Here is a 15,086-nt window from a genome sequence, read left to right on the forward strand (position 1 = left end):
GGAGCACAGTTCGTTATAAATGTATGTTGTTTATTCGTAAATACATAATATATATATATATATAAAGAGGATAAAATAAGAACATATAAATTCCAACAGCGTAACAACGATAACGGATCAACTTCATTGTGCAAATGGTATCAGTTGTACCATATTTGGACAATTTATTTATACATTGAGTTAGTTTAAGCGAAAGGAATTAATGGTTTGTGGAGTTTGATATTGGAATATTTTACACAATCCCAACGCATGACATCGATATCAAGATCTATTCTCCAACTTTATATCTATTCCGTTTTTAGAACGCATGACGAGATCGGGATCTAGTTCAGGTTCGTAGTTAGGGTCAGGTAACACCTTAAATCTACAACAGAGGCAACATATTTACGTGTGAAACAATAGAGAAGATGACTGAAGCCCAATTAAATAAGGAATTGAGCTAACTTAAACGTTTTTCCTTTAAGTGGTGATATTACCAAAGTAATTAGTATGTGCAATTATTTTGAAGAGAGTGTTATAACTTTTTAATTACTGTATATGATATTTTAATTTTAGCGATCACTTTTTGAAAGGTGTCCAAGAAAAAACCATTCAACTGATACTGTTAAAGTACATATTTAAGGGGTTATTTTATTTTTTATCGTTATTGGCGTTTCATTCAATTATGAATGCGCCAATTGCATTTTCAAAATATTGTATTTCATGGTAAATTTTACTGACATTTCAACATCATTATTGCGTCAATCGTACAATGGACTTTATTCAACCGTGTATCTGTTGAATATGCGACGCAACTGACTGAAATGTAATAAACTAGCAGAAGGTTGGAATAGTATGATTTACCTTTGCACTAACTTCGCAAGGGCGACCTTTTGTTCATCAAGGGCAAAATGCTGCCCTATGCAGTTCCTGTAAGCACAAAAATAAACATTCATAACAATTCAACGAATTCCAAAATGATTTATAGATACTTTATATTTAAGGATATACTCATATGTGGTTGCAATCAGGTTAAAGTCTCGTTTTTATTTATTTCGTGTAATATTCAACAAAATATGACCAATCTTATAGGCAAAACGAATATAAAAAAAAATGTTTTATTTAGATCAAGAATTTTTATAAATTTTCAATTTGGCAGTTGTTTTGAAAATGTGCATTTCTTGCCCTTCATGAAAAGACCAGATTTACTTTTGACTCTAGATTGATCACTCAAACTACATGTATCAGTGTGTCGCCCATTTTAATTGTATCAAGCTCCTTGTTGCTGCTAAATTTTGTAATTTTTAATACAATGGAAATAGTATTCAACAATGTTGAAAATAATACATCAATGCTTGCATTTCTTTTACATCTCTGGTGTAAAATAATGAATTTCTTCCCCTCAAAAAGTGAAATATAACATAAATAATAATTGTACACGATCTAAACGAAATATCGTTTTTGACTGTTCTGCAAGCATCCATACATACATATCTGACAACACGTATGGAAGATATTGTATGAATTCGTCCTGTAAAAGGTCAAAACAGTAAAATTCACTTAAAATCACATACATGTATGTCAAATTAGTATCTTTAAGCTGTATTAGCACAAACACGACCACACATTCTGACATTTTCTGCTATGCCATTATAGCCCCTTTTCAATAATGTATATGAAGAAAAAAATTTAATACGAGATCGTTTTGACATCACAGATGTGTACATACTTAACCAGTGGAAAGATTTCAGCAAAGCGGCGATAGAGCAATTCTATAAAAAGGTTTTTATTGTCTGATGAAAACGACACATTTTAACTTAGATTTAATAACATATCAATAGTGATCGAAGCATAATTTTGTACTGTTGTAGTAAATGTAATTTGACATCAACTTCATATAATATATAATATTATATGTTGAGATATATAAAAGTAGGTTGCAAATTTTAACGCGAGACCATACCTCGGTCCAGCAGAGAAAGGCACGTAGCTGTACGGGTCTTTTTCTGGCTCCTCCAGAAATCTGTCGGGCCTGAATGTCTAGTAACATACAATGCATCCACATTATCAAAATTATCGGCGTACTTGTTACATTCTTTAAAACAAAAATCCATATATGATTTAAACATGCTTGTGTCGTATTGTTAACATTTCCATGTGTTCCATTCTCAACGTAACTCTTATGTATTGAAGGAGAAAAATTGCATTCTAAGTCACATGACGATTACATGAGGTCACTTCGGTACAATGTTTACCTACAATACGTTAGCGTTTCACATATCTCAAATATCACCCATTAGATTACTCATGATTTTGATAGACACAAGAATATCTTTATATAATCTCTTAAATATTCATGGCTTATCACATAATAACTCATTATTATATTTTTCTGTACTTATCTGAGCATTGCATTCATATTGACAATGAAGGCAATCTGACGTAAATAGGGTGATATTAAAGTTGTAACTTATTTTCGGTGAATCAAAAAAATATTATTCGAATCCTCTGTATATCAGTACAATGTTTAACGTTTTCATGCTGACGCAGAATAAAAGTTATTGTATTCATTTAATCATTTCCACAAAATAGAATTTTCTTAAACTACGTTATTTCGATATTGCAGTATTCAGTAAAATTACATTTAATTACATGTCTTTTACAGTATGTGCAGGTACAACGGACATCGACACACTGGTCATTTACCTTAGGATCGCCCCATACGTCTGTCCGATTATTTAGAGCATTAATCAATACGTATATCTCCATATTTGCGGGGACCTTGAGGCCGTCTAAATCTACTTCCTGTGTAGTGAGTCTTCCAACGGACGGTACAGGAGAAAACATACGCATGGACTCTTTAAGGAATAAGGTCAGGCGAGAAAACTCCTTTATATCAGACCTGCACATAAAAAGCAAGAAGATGGGTCAGAACATGGCAATCATGAAAACACATATTGTCTGGTTGATATTTATTTGGTATAATCGTGTATAAAATCGACGATTTCACCACTACATACACTTCCTAACACATACAATCTCACACTTACAGTTTTATTTGCAGAAAATCGTACCTCTAGATCTTTTAGAACTATTACTAGAAGATTAACAGGATGAGATTATTTTATGAGTTTTGTTTTATTTCGCTAATGCCCAATCCTGATTTTTGAAAAAAGTAAGAGATTTAGATAGTGGCTTTACTTATCCTGATAAGCTAAACGTATACTCTTTTACAGGTAAACTGTATGCCTGTCTACCAATCAACTTGTGTCCTGTCGCCAAGGACTTTCGTCACTTCCTCGTAGACCCTTCGTTGTTCATCCTGGTTCTTTGATAACGAGTAAATTGCCCAACTGAGAGAGGACGCTGTCGTGTCGTGACCTAGTAGAAAATGCAATACAATTAACACAGTAATTTAATCACTTTTGACAGATAAAGTCGACAATATTGTCGTTCAGGTCATTTGAACACACCACATGATAACTTATTCTATAAATGTGCTACGACCTTCCTAGTGCTACTACTTAATTTGGATTATTGTTCGGTTTACACAAGCTACCTTGTAGTGATACGAGTTATCTTGGCTTTTCCCCGCTGATGATATTGTTTGAACCCTTTTTCGCCTATGTGTTACGCAGCAGAATTAATAACGTTTCGTGTTTGGCTTCTACAACATACTACTAGTAACCATCTCCATAACAAGAGAAATATATCAACATAGACAACGTCTCAACAATACTGACCAATGCGTGAATAATTGTACAGTACCAATTGTAAAATATACCTTCAAAAAGGAAAGTGTCAACCTCGTCCCTGACCTCACGATCGGTCAGTCCCGTGCCATTCTCGTCTCGGGCGGTCAGTAGAATATCCAGGAAGTCTCGACGACGCTTTGTTATCAACGACGTATCGGCCGCCTGTCGTACCAAAATAGCTTAATCTCGAATATATGTATCGGTGTATATGAACAAATTAGAAAGGGATGGTCAGATGTAGCTAGTTGCATTATTAGAGTAGATTTTAAATGGAGTACATAAGATGAACGTTACTCTTAGCAAGATTCGCGATTTATCCAATACCTTTTTTCCTATAATATGTCAGAACCTCTGATATTCTCAGACAACGTTGCCTTTATCTGCTTTACGATACAGTTTATTCACTATTTCTTCCGACACAATTCAAAATATGCTAATTTTTCATAAACCATTGTATTTTACCAGCTATCGTCAGAGGTTTTATTGATACATAACAATATGTATTATTTTTATTAAGCTCGAGATATAAACGTTTTGTATATTTAAATTAAATTTGTGATAAAGATGATATATTACGCAAAAATTTGATTTAAAAAATAACATCATGGTATAAGAGTCAAACAATCAAACAACATACCAACGTCCGTTTTCTTTCTTCGATAACTCTCTCGTCGAAATCGTGGACGTACTTGGCATATTTAATATATTGTTTTCCACTTGGTGACATTCTAAACAAGAAATCAGGATGTAGCCATGGCTCCCTAAAACAGCGAAACAATATAGAATTACGATTTTTAAATGCAGCATAACCAAGCGCAAAAAAATAATAAACAAATTGTATGTGATTTTTATTAATTATTTTTTTGTTTAATCAGCATGTAAAGAAAGAAACCAGCATTATCTATTTGTAAAAGGAACATTTGATCTAACATCATCTACAGTGTATATCGATAAGGTACAGTGAGTTATTTGGTGTTCTACCATGTTTGCTATGTAACGCCAGTTTTGATTGGTTGAAAACCATGTATTATTTTCCAATAACCCACGCTCGTGCCAATAATACACGCTCGTGAGTCACGGCTGTTACAATTTTAAATATCTAATATTCACCCGTTTCATAAAAGGTTACTATAGCCGAGTGGGCTAATGGGTTAGTCTTTCAATATATTTTTATCACGACGCGAGTTCGAATCCTACGGAGGCCCCCACTTTTTTTTTTTTTTTTTTTTTATCCTTTTTTTTAATTTTCAAAATCAATGCCATATGATAGATGCTATTGATCGTAGTACTGTATTGCCTGTATATTTCATCAACAAATGATGCAATACTCAAGAAATAAATTACCAGGTTTTCCCGGGTTTTTTTTGCTGTTTTTCTATTAGAAAGAGGTCGATCTCAGAACTAAACAGTACATGGTAGAATAGAAATAATCAACTTTGACTCGTGTATTGTTGCAGGATATACAACTCGGACTCGGATATTTTGCAATTTTAATTGCAAAATATCCTCGTCCTCGTTGTATATCCTGCAATAATACACGAATCATCGTTAATTATTTCTTAAATATACAAAGAGCAATTCGATAATTATTTGATAGTACGTATCACATAATCCGTGTACCGAGTTCACTACGCTCCCAGAAGTGTATATTTTAACTGTGACATATGGTATTTAAAGAGTATTGAATCAATGCCCTTTTATGTTAAAACACTTTGACGCTGCATTCTGACAATGAATACATATTTACAAAATGTGATTTGTTTAAACGTTGCACAATACTTTTCCTCATACATTGTGTGTAACTATTTTGAAGAGAATATATTGACAACTGACATAGCCGTCGCCACAAATTAAACACGAAATGTATTTCTAATTGTAGAAAATGTGTGATGGTAATGCCAGGGTTAAATCTAGCAATATAGTATGGTGGTGGTTGGTAAAGCCAGGTTTTAACTTAGCTCTTCAGGATGGCGTTGAGTGGTAACGTCAGGGATTACAGTAGTTATTGGGGATGGTGTTGAGTGGTAACGTCAGGGATTACAGTAGTTATTGGGGATGGTGTTGAGTGGTAACGTCAGGGATTACAGTAGTTATTGGGGATGGTGTTGAGTGGTAACGTCAGGGATTACAGTAGTTATTGGGGATGGTGTTGAGTGGTAACGTCAGGGATTACAGTAGTTATTGGGGATGGTGTTGAGTGGTAACGTCAGGGATTACAGTAGTTATTGGGGATGGTGTTGAGTGGTAACGTCAGGGATTACAGTAGTTATTGGGGATGGTGTTGAGTGGTAACGTCAGGGATTACAGTAGTTATTGGGGATGGTGTTGAGTGGTAACGTCAGGGATTACAGTAGTTATTGGGGATGGTGTTGAGTGGTAACGTCAGGGATTACAGTAGTTATTGGGGATGGTGTTGAGTGGTAACGTCAGGGATTACAGTAGTTATTGGGGATGGTGTTGAGTGGTAACGTCAGGGATTACAGTAGTTATTGGGGATGGTGTTGAGTGGTAACGTCAGGGATTACAGTAGTTATTGGGGATGGTGTTGAGTGGTAACGTCAGGGATTACAGTAGTTATTGGGGATGGTGTTGACTGGTAACGTCAGGGATTACAGTAGTTATTGGGGGTGGTGTTGAGTGGTAACGTCAGGGATTACAGTAGTTATTGGGGATGGTGTTGAGTGGTAACGTCAGGGATTACAGTAGTTATTGGGGATGGTGTTGAGTGGTAACGTCAGGGATTACAGTAGTTATTGGGGATGGTGTTGAGTGGTAACGTCAGGGATTACAGTAGTTATTGGGGATGGTGTTGAGTGGTAACGTCAGGGATTACAGTAGTTATTGGGGATGGTGTTGAGTGGTAACGTCAGGGATTACAGTAGTTATTGGGGATGGTGTTGACTGGTAACGTCAGGGATTACAGTAGTTATTGGGGGTGGTGTTGATTGGTAACGTCAGGGATTACAGTAGTTATTGGGGATGGTGTTGACTGGTAACGTCAGGGATTACAGTAGTTATTGGGGATGGTGTTGAGTGGTAAAATGAAGTTTTATTGTGCTGATTAGTAAGGTCGGGCGTTACGATAGCAACAAAGGATTGTGTTGATTGGTAAGGTCTTGAGTTACTATAGCATCGAAGGGTGGTGTTAAGTAAGATTTTGATATACCTATAGAGGATGATGCTAATTGGAAAATTAAGATTTTACTGTACAATAGAGGATGGCGTTTGTTGTAAAAGTCAAGTTTTACTGTAGCTATAGAGGGTGGTGTTGGTTGGTAAAATCAGGTTTTGGTATAGCAGTAGGGATTGATGTTGTTATTATTACATCATTCTCCTGACCGAGAGACGAGTAAGGGTCCGTACTGCATTCACGTAGGGGTGTTTGGTTCTGCAAAGAAAAAACAATTTATTAGTAAATTACAGATGCTGTTATATATAATGTAATTGGGTTCAAATACTGGTCCAGAAGTATTTCAAATGTATACAGGAATGCTAGCCCCGTCTTTCAATTACCACAAAGAAGAATGATGTGATCAGGTTGTTACTTGATTTATTGCAACGGCAAACTTGTGATGCAATAACATCAATATATTGCTTTGATGAAACAAAATAATGACGTTAAACTGATTTGTTTTTGTAACGACATGTGAGCGGCATTAACTGTATACTTGTCTCTCCTATGCAAATTTCTAATTCCTAATAGCGAAGTTCAGTTCGACTTTGATGTACTGATCATGTGGATATATATATGTATATATTTGATGCAGGTATGAAAAATGCAAATATTTTAACCCGATGTGATAGGATCGTATAAACGACAGATAACAGAATACCAGCAGTGGATATCAAGTTAATAATATATACAGGTTGTGTGGGTAAGGAATTAATCCAGCATCATTCAGCTGATTCGACTCACCTGAAATATCAGTTATTCTTTGAATGATTTGGAAATCCAGAAGCAAATTTAACAAAATCAATATCGGCTGAAACAAACGATAATATATGTGGCTTTTGTGATCACCAGAATAATGTTGTTAGGACTGTACAAACGACACACCAGATAATCAAACCTTTATACATCTACCTATTAATAGATACAGGATGTACTGAATGATTAATCATCAGTGATACTGGAGAATAAAAGTTCAGAAAAAAAAATCCAGAAGAAATTTAATCAATCAAAAACGGTAAACTACAGAGGGGCAATAACCTAATTCAATTACTTTGGTAAAATGGTAATATTACCTTATTTTTTAAAACGTGTTTTATGTAAATGCGACCACTTCTCACCCCTGTTCTTGTACATTGTCCTCGTATGACAGAGCACAGCGTAGTAGAGTATCCAGTGTAGCGAGTCCCACTCTGTGATGAATCTCAATACTCTGTCCACCACAGGACGCTTCATCCAACTTGTCCTACACAGACAATACAACACTTGATTGAAGATTTTATTGTACGTGCAAGGACAATTTAAAGCAAAGTCCCGAGATAAAAATGTATAAGATGAATCAGTTGATTTTTTCCTATGAAACAACGAGGGTTTATTCTCACATTTCCTAGATCACAAAATTCATCTTTCTGAAACTTCTTAATCATATATAATTAATCTTATGATACATTTACGCCTGTCATAAGTTTTGTAAGATGCATCGCTGAGAATGTTAATGTGATCAAATATAGGTTGCCGATGTGTTTTAAGCATCATCTTACCAGATAAAGATGTTCATGTATGATATATAGTTATTACGAAGACGCTTTACCTTTAATGAAAATATGTTTTAGATTATATACACCGCCAGCAAATAGACATCGGATATGATTGCATTTACTTTTTTGTAAGATTTCTTACCAAGAAGATATCGAAGACTTTGTTATAGATGGGTACATAAGGTTTGAGTACATCAAAGTGAAAGGCAGGTGTCAACAATCGTCTGTTTCTCTCCCACTTCTTACCGTCACTGATCAGTAACCCATCACCTGGTGTAATGTCGTCAAAAGCAAAACAGATTAGATTTAACAGAAAACACACTATCACATCATCTAGGGATCATAGCCGGAACGCCTATTTCTGTGCTGTCTGCTAAAAGATAGAAGAGTACGTACACGCACGCACGAAGACAGAAACACCCACTCCTCATCCCCCCCCCCCCCCCCCCCCCTCAAACGCCCCCCTTTCCACATACACATAATCCAACGGTCATGTTCGTATCATTGTTCAGAATATATCAAACTTCACTATACACATTCACAGCCTCTTTGTAAACAATTGTGTTATCACATTTAATTATAACTTCTGAGGGTGAACTTGTTTTCAATTTAATCGACAGACAATACACAGAATTGGTGTAACTATCCTTATATCTCAAAACAGTTCACTAGACCTTTGCCGTATAGCCGTTTTAGCAATCAAATCACAAGAGTTCAAATGCATGTCAAATTGACATGCCCATACAAAAACGGGAGACGGATAGAAAATTGAAAGCAATAACATTTCAGTAGAAATTAAATACGCCAACCGAGAGAATCATTTGAAAAATAAAAAACAAATACCCAAAATATAATTCCATGTTATGCTTACCTAACCACGGCAGAAGAGTGAAGTACCCTCCTCCTTTCTGTTTGTTCTTTGGCTCACTCGACTTGAGGAGGATCTTGACTGTGTCGGGGTGACACACCCCTAGAATTGGATACAAGAAGGCCATCCAGTGGCAGGTTATTTTCCTTCCGGTCTCAAGCATCCCTTTCTCAACCAACAGTTGGAACTTAAATAGGGGTATAAACTAAAAAAAAAGAAACTGAAAGCTTATTAAATGATAGCTGCAGTGTTGTAAATATGATAAATGGCCATTGGTTGTTTATCGTTAAGCTTTGTTATATTTTTATATGCAGTGGTGTTTGTTTCCTGATTGTATTTTTCTTTACATGTTTTTTTCATACAGTGTACATATTTGTTGTGTGACTATCTTAGTGGTGAAATACATTTTCATTCAAAGTTATATAAAACTACACGCTATAACGATAACAGATAGAGAATCGAGGCTATCTGCCACTTTGGTATAACACCGATACAGGAAAGAATTGTAAAATAAATCAACTGTGTCGGTACTGTCCTTTATCACCAACAGAACATTGATAAAGTTTCGATGCCCAACTTACATGACCACTGATTTAGCAAGTTCACATCGAAAGGAATAAAAAATATCCGGAAAAAATATATAATTCCTCATTTCATGATTGATATTATACAGTGACATGTATTACTCTTAAAATTTATTTCAGAGAGTAAACATTCATTCCATGTCTATCAATTTTTAAGTGATTGTGATCAAGGATGAGCACAATTACATGGTAATGTAATTAATGAAATTACAATTGCTTTTAGGTTTTGCTCAATTAAATTGCAATCACAGGAGTTTTACAAAGTAATTAATTAAATTACAATTACTTTACCAATGTAATTAATTTAATTACAAATTACTTATATGGCATTTTATCATTATATGTCATAAATCGTACGGTAAAATATTTATTCAGATACCATTTTCAAAACATTTATTTCATTTTAATCTAATATATAATGCTTCAATAAAATTTCAAATACAAAATAACATTCAAATATCAATATTTCATTAATATTTAATATTTTTACTACATTCATTAGTCAGTCATTTTTCATCATAATATTATACATGTCATTCACTACACAAATTATTTGTGAAGATAATATAATAACATGTGATTTTTACATGTAATTGAATTTTCCTTCAATTACAAATTACACCAATTACATTGGGATTTTGTAATTAATTGCAATTAATTACAAATTACAATTACCCCATCCCAGATTGTGATATGTGAGCTTCAACATACGGGTTCAAATAAATAAAACACTATTTGTCACCAAAACTTTTCGATATATATGGAATAAGCCCTGACATATGTTTATTTCCATTGGTAAACGTATATATTCTTAAATTATACATACATCTGTATATAGTTATAACATATTCTAATTGAACGTCAGTATGCATACGTTTTCTTCTGGATGTCGCATCTTTGGCATTTCAAATATTTTGATACGGACCTTACGCAATCTTGATAATAATTTCGTATTGTTATATGTAGTGGTTATCAAAATAGAGAAAGTAGAACTGATGCTTTGTATTGATTTGTGAACATATTCCGGGAATAACTGCCATTCATTCATATGGCCAGACTGATTTTATGACAATAACCCACAGATAGTGAGCTGTTTACCGACCGGTAAATGTTTGTGTATTAATACGCATCGCTTCAAATCGTACATGATCAACTGATTGTAAAAAAAAAAAGAACCTCCACAAGCCGTTGGCTGAAATCAACGGAATTAGGATGTCAACTTAACACTAGCTGGACATATTAGCATTGAATACTGAGAGTGCATGTATTTCCGTTCTCCTTCAGAATAAAATTGTTAAGATGTTATTAAGACTGTCAAGATGCTCTCTTAGTATAGCAAAATATTTAATTTCAAAAGAATTTATCTTTTTTTTTTTTATTTAATCTGAAATTTTTTAAACATTGAAAATGATTTTAATTATGAATATTTGATACAGTACATTTAAGGATAATGTGACGTTTATGATCTTCTTATAAGCGGGACGCATTAACATGTACTTGTACTTTACGTTACACTGTAAGATACCCAAATAATTTATTGGTATAGTGTATTACCATGTCTGTTGTTTCTACTACTTTATGCTAAAATAAGTTTCTTTTCAAAATACCTAGCCATAAAAAGTCTAATGATAAATTATGAGGAAGTACACATATTTGATACATAAAATGTTCATGAATGAATGGACTGTTACATGGTAGGAGTTTTAAAGTAGATCAATCCTTAACGATTTTAGCATGCTATCGTGAATTTTTGTTTTGTTTATATATTTTTTTCGAGTATGTAGTATATAGTATACGTAATACTATCATTATATCATGACTGATCACACTTGACTCATTTGATCGCCAAACCAGGTCAATGTTATTCTTTTGGCACCTTAAAAGAAACCCAGGTCACTCATTCGAACATACAGTAGCTCTTCATGCGATTTAAATAAAATAACCTTTCACATTTTATATCCTGAAGCTAAAGACAATACGAAAGATACAGAAGTTACTATGGCCTTTCATATTGAGTGTTAAGTACAGAAGAGCTAATGATAATCAAAATGCATCATACAGATTTGTAATTCTAGGACCCATCATTATCTTAAGGTCATCAAGAGTTTATACCTACAATGTACCGAGGAGGCGACCGAAAAATGGATCTAAAGAAATGTCAGAATCTAGAAGGCGGCACAAATATCAACATCTAACTTCCCATTCGAGTTTAGTAAACTAGTTTGACTCCTTAAGAAACAGAGAACGTATCATGTAAGCTTAATTTAAAGATATCAACAGCAAAAAAAACGAAAATGAAGATGAAACTGATAAAATTAATACGTTTTTCGTTATTTTCTCTTTTTCAAATAGCACAGTCATATTTTTAAAATTTATTTAAAAAAGGTTATTATGAATGTGAAAGTACCGAAAGACACCTGACAATCCAAAGATACGACCAAGCCACTTTGACAGACTTGCTCGCAGCTAATCAATATTGTGCACCTGCGGTCAATAATACCCAGCTTTATGCTCATCACACGGTCAAATTGTTATCCTTGCTGTTACAGTCTCAGGCATGGAGATATGTAAATGTTACAGGGTAGGTAACTTATAAGCAGCTGTGTTCTAGATGGAATGAATAAGACATGTACTGGTCATGGCTATGATTACTGGTTTCAAAAAGAGAAAACAATGTTTTTACAATACCTGATACATGCCCTAAGTTATGTGACTAGGAATAAGACCTCCAGACTGGAGGATCAACGACTGGCTTGTGTTGGCCGATCGGGAGATTGGAACGCAGTGATTAACACTACGGGCACCCTTCTCACAGTTTATCAATATGCCCTCCACCCAAAAGGACGGGACGTGAGGAACGATAAGCTTTCCAGCATAAACTAATTGATAATTTCTTTTCGTTATTACAAGAGATCAGCTAGATCTAATGTTTTACATTTTTTATTTATGTATAAAATAAGGTATAGTAGCAATAGTAATAAGAATGTACTCTTAGAAATAACGTCTGTATGGCACGGACGGACGAAATGAAACAGTTAAACACTCTACATTTCAGGTTCCAATACACACGTGTGTGTCAGGTTAGACATATTTCCCCTCTGATCCCTTAGTGGTATATAAGGAATTGTGTAAATACATGTGTTAACCGACATGTATTTAACAGTAACTTACCAAATGTAAATGGCCCCATAACGGATGAAATTTCCCCAATCTGATGACTTTGTCCGATGAATACAGGTCGATGTAAGTTTTATATTTTTTAACTAAACCGTTCATCTTCCAAAGCAATATACCCAAAAGAATGGTACAGAACACAACCGCAGTGAGGGCCATCCTCGATTTATCTGTAAAATCATACATATATCTTGATATATCAACATGTTCAGAAATGATTTAAAATAACACATATTTCGTGAAAAAGATAAATAGATACAACATCGATACAGTCATTTAATCCAAAAAAGCTGCAAATGAAATCGTAATGTGTTCATTATGACTTTAAAATTGTAGCCATTTCGTTGCGAAAGTAAACCTCAATATGTTGTTCAAGGTACAATGTACAGGATCCATTGCCTGCGGTTGGAATGTAGAATATAACCATTGGATTGCTTGCTGCGATACATGTAGGCCTACATGAAATTATAGATGTTGTATCGGACAGTGCATCATATTGCACTAGAAACGCTTAACGTCAATAACCGTAATAAAAACGGAAGTCCAATATAAAATAAATGAAGGAATTATCATAGAAATATATATTTAATTAAACATCAGAGTATATAAGTGGTTATTTAGTGTAGTGAGTCATTGTATGTTTTCCAGTAGCATTTGTCGTATATATGATCGGTAGTCATGATATATTTGCATACATGCTGTGTCATTGATATCGACCGCTGGTGTCATACAAATGTATATTCACAGTTCATTGACTGAATGTGCATGTCCCGCCATATTTCACTCCATAGACTAGTATTATTACACTTCTAGAAATTATAGATGGCTAACGTTAACGGCTTTATCCTACCCCTTTATTAACGGTACATATACATATAGGGTCTCAATAACTGATTCGTTGTGTTGATTTCCGACAGTTGATCAAAATAACAATAACTAAAATGCTTCTATAAATAGAAATGATCAAATCCTCCGTATCACCTTTACTCATGGGATGACGAACTACATAGCAAGTCAAATTGTGGGGACAATGTTAAGGACAATTCTGATCACACACGCCAATCCAGGAGTTCCCTATACTTGTGGACACGTGTCAGACAGGTCTCCAAACTCCAAAACAGTACATATAATATGTATATATAGAGCGACTTTAGCGGCCACGTGGACATGTGCAGCTAATTGAGTTTACCAGTACTAGTCTAATAGGAGGTTTGATATATGTAAGGGAAGGAAATCATTTACATATGAGAAGTTTAAGGTGTTCATTGCAATTAGAATTTGAACAAAGATTAAAAATAAATTACAAACAACAGAAGTTCGTTCCACATAGTGAGTAAATATAGAAAAATAAAAAGACTTACTAAAAGACTTAACGACACCCACCCTTAGACGGGCTCTTCCGAATCGTATTAACTTACAGAGCCGACAGAAGTGTGAAGGTCGCGAGTAGGTTGCCTTACTTTCCATACAATAACATACTTGTATTCACGTCTGTGTAGGATGTACACACACACATGCCACACATATCTGTACATGGAAATGAAAATACATGGTCCATGACAGTGATTCTAGTGAAGGTACTGTGGAAATCACTAGTACGGTGTACATTGATACATGTAATACTGACCATTTTTAACATGATCTATATATATTCTGTGCAGCAATACATGAACAGGCCAATTAAAAACATGTTTTCAATATAACTATGCTTGCACGTATATGATGTTACCTGAGCCGTCTGCTTCGCCGATCCCGGATTTTGTGAATCTGAGGTCAGTGTACTGTTTGCAACGCAAACCATGAACTACCCTTCAAGGGAAGTAACTCTTGTTAACTTACAGTTGGAGACACTGTAAAATACACATGCCTTGCTAGTGGAGGTTGCCCCATACAGTCCAGTATAATAATATACCCTCATACAAATAACTAGTATATGTAATGAGAACTTGGAGCATAAATGTACGACAATATTCGTTTAACAAACATATACTGTTCAGCCTACATATCTCCATCACGGGT

General features: G+C 34.6%; 1 protein-coding gene across 1 annotated transcript; it reads right to left on the bottom strand.

Annotated features, from left to right (window-relative positions):
- Window positions 1–9: 9 nt before the first annotated feature.
- On the bottom strand, window positions 10–14,863 carry LOC117333131 (cytochrome P450 4F4-like). The gene is made up of 13 exons (XM_033892269.1): window positions 14,797–14,863; window positions 13,065–13,237; window positions 9,313–9,514; window positions 8,584–8,711; window positions 8,025–8,149; window positions 7,060–7,122; window positions 4,372–4,495; window positions 3,764–3,896; window positions 3,237–3,360; window positions 2,686–2,881; window positions 1,943–2,019; window positions 844–909; window positions 10–364 (listed from the first exon to the last, which is right to left on the bottom strand). The coding sequence occupies exons 2-13, from the start codon at window positions 13,224–13,226 to the stop codon at window positions 262–264; spliced, it is 1,503 nt and encodes a 500-aa protein (XP_033748160.1). The 5' UTR covers window positions 13,227–13,237; window positions 14,797–14,863; the 3' UTR covers window positions 10–261.
- Window positions 14,864–15,086: the final 223 nt, after the last annotated feature.

Source organism: Pecten maximus, chromosome 8 (assembly GCF_902652985.1).
Source record: "Pecten maximus chromosome 8, xPecMax1.1, whole genome shotgun sequence".
In the NCBI taxonomy this organism is placed as follows: Eukaryota; Metazoa; Mollusca; class Bivalvia; order Pectinida; family Pectinidae; genus Pecten; species Pecten maximus.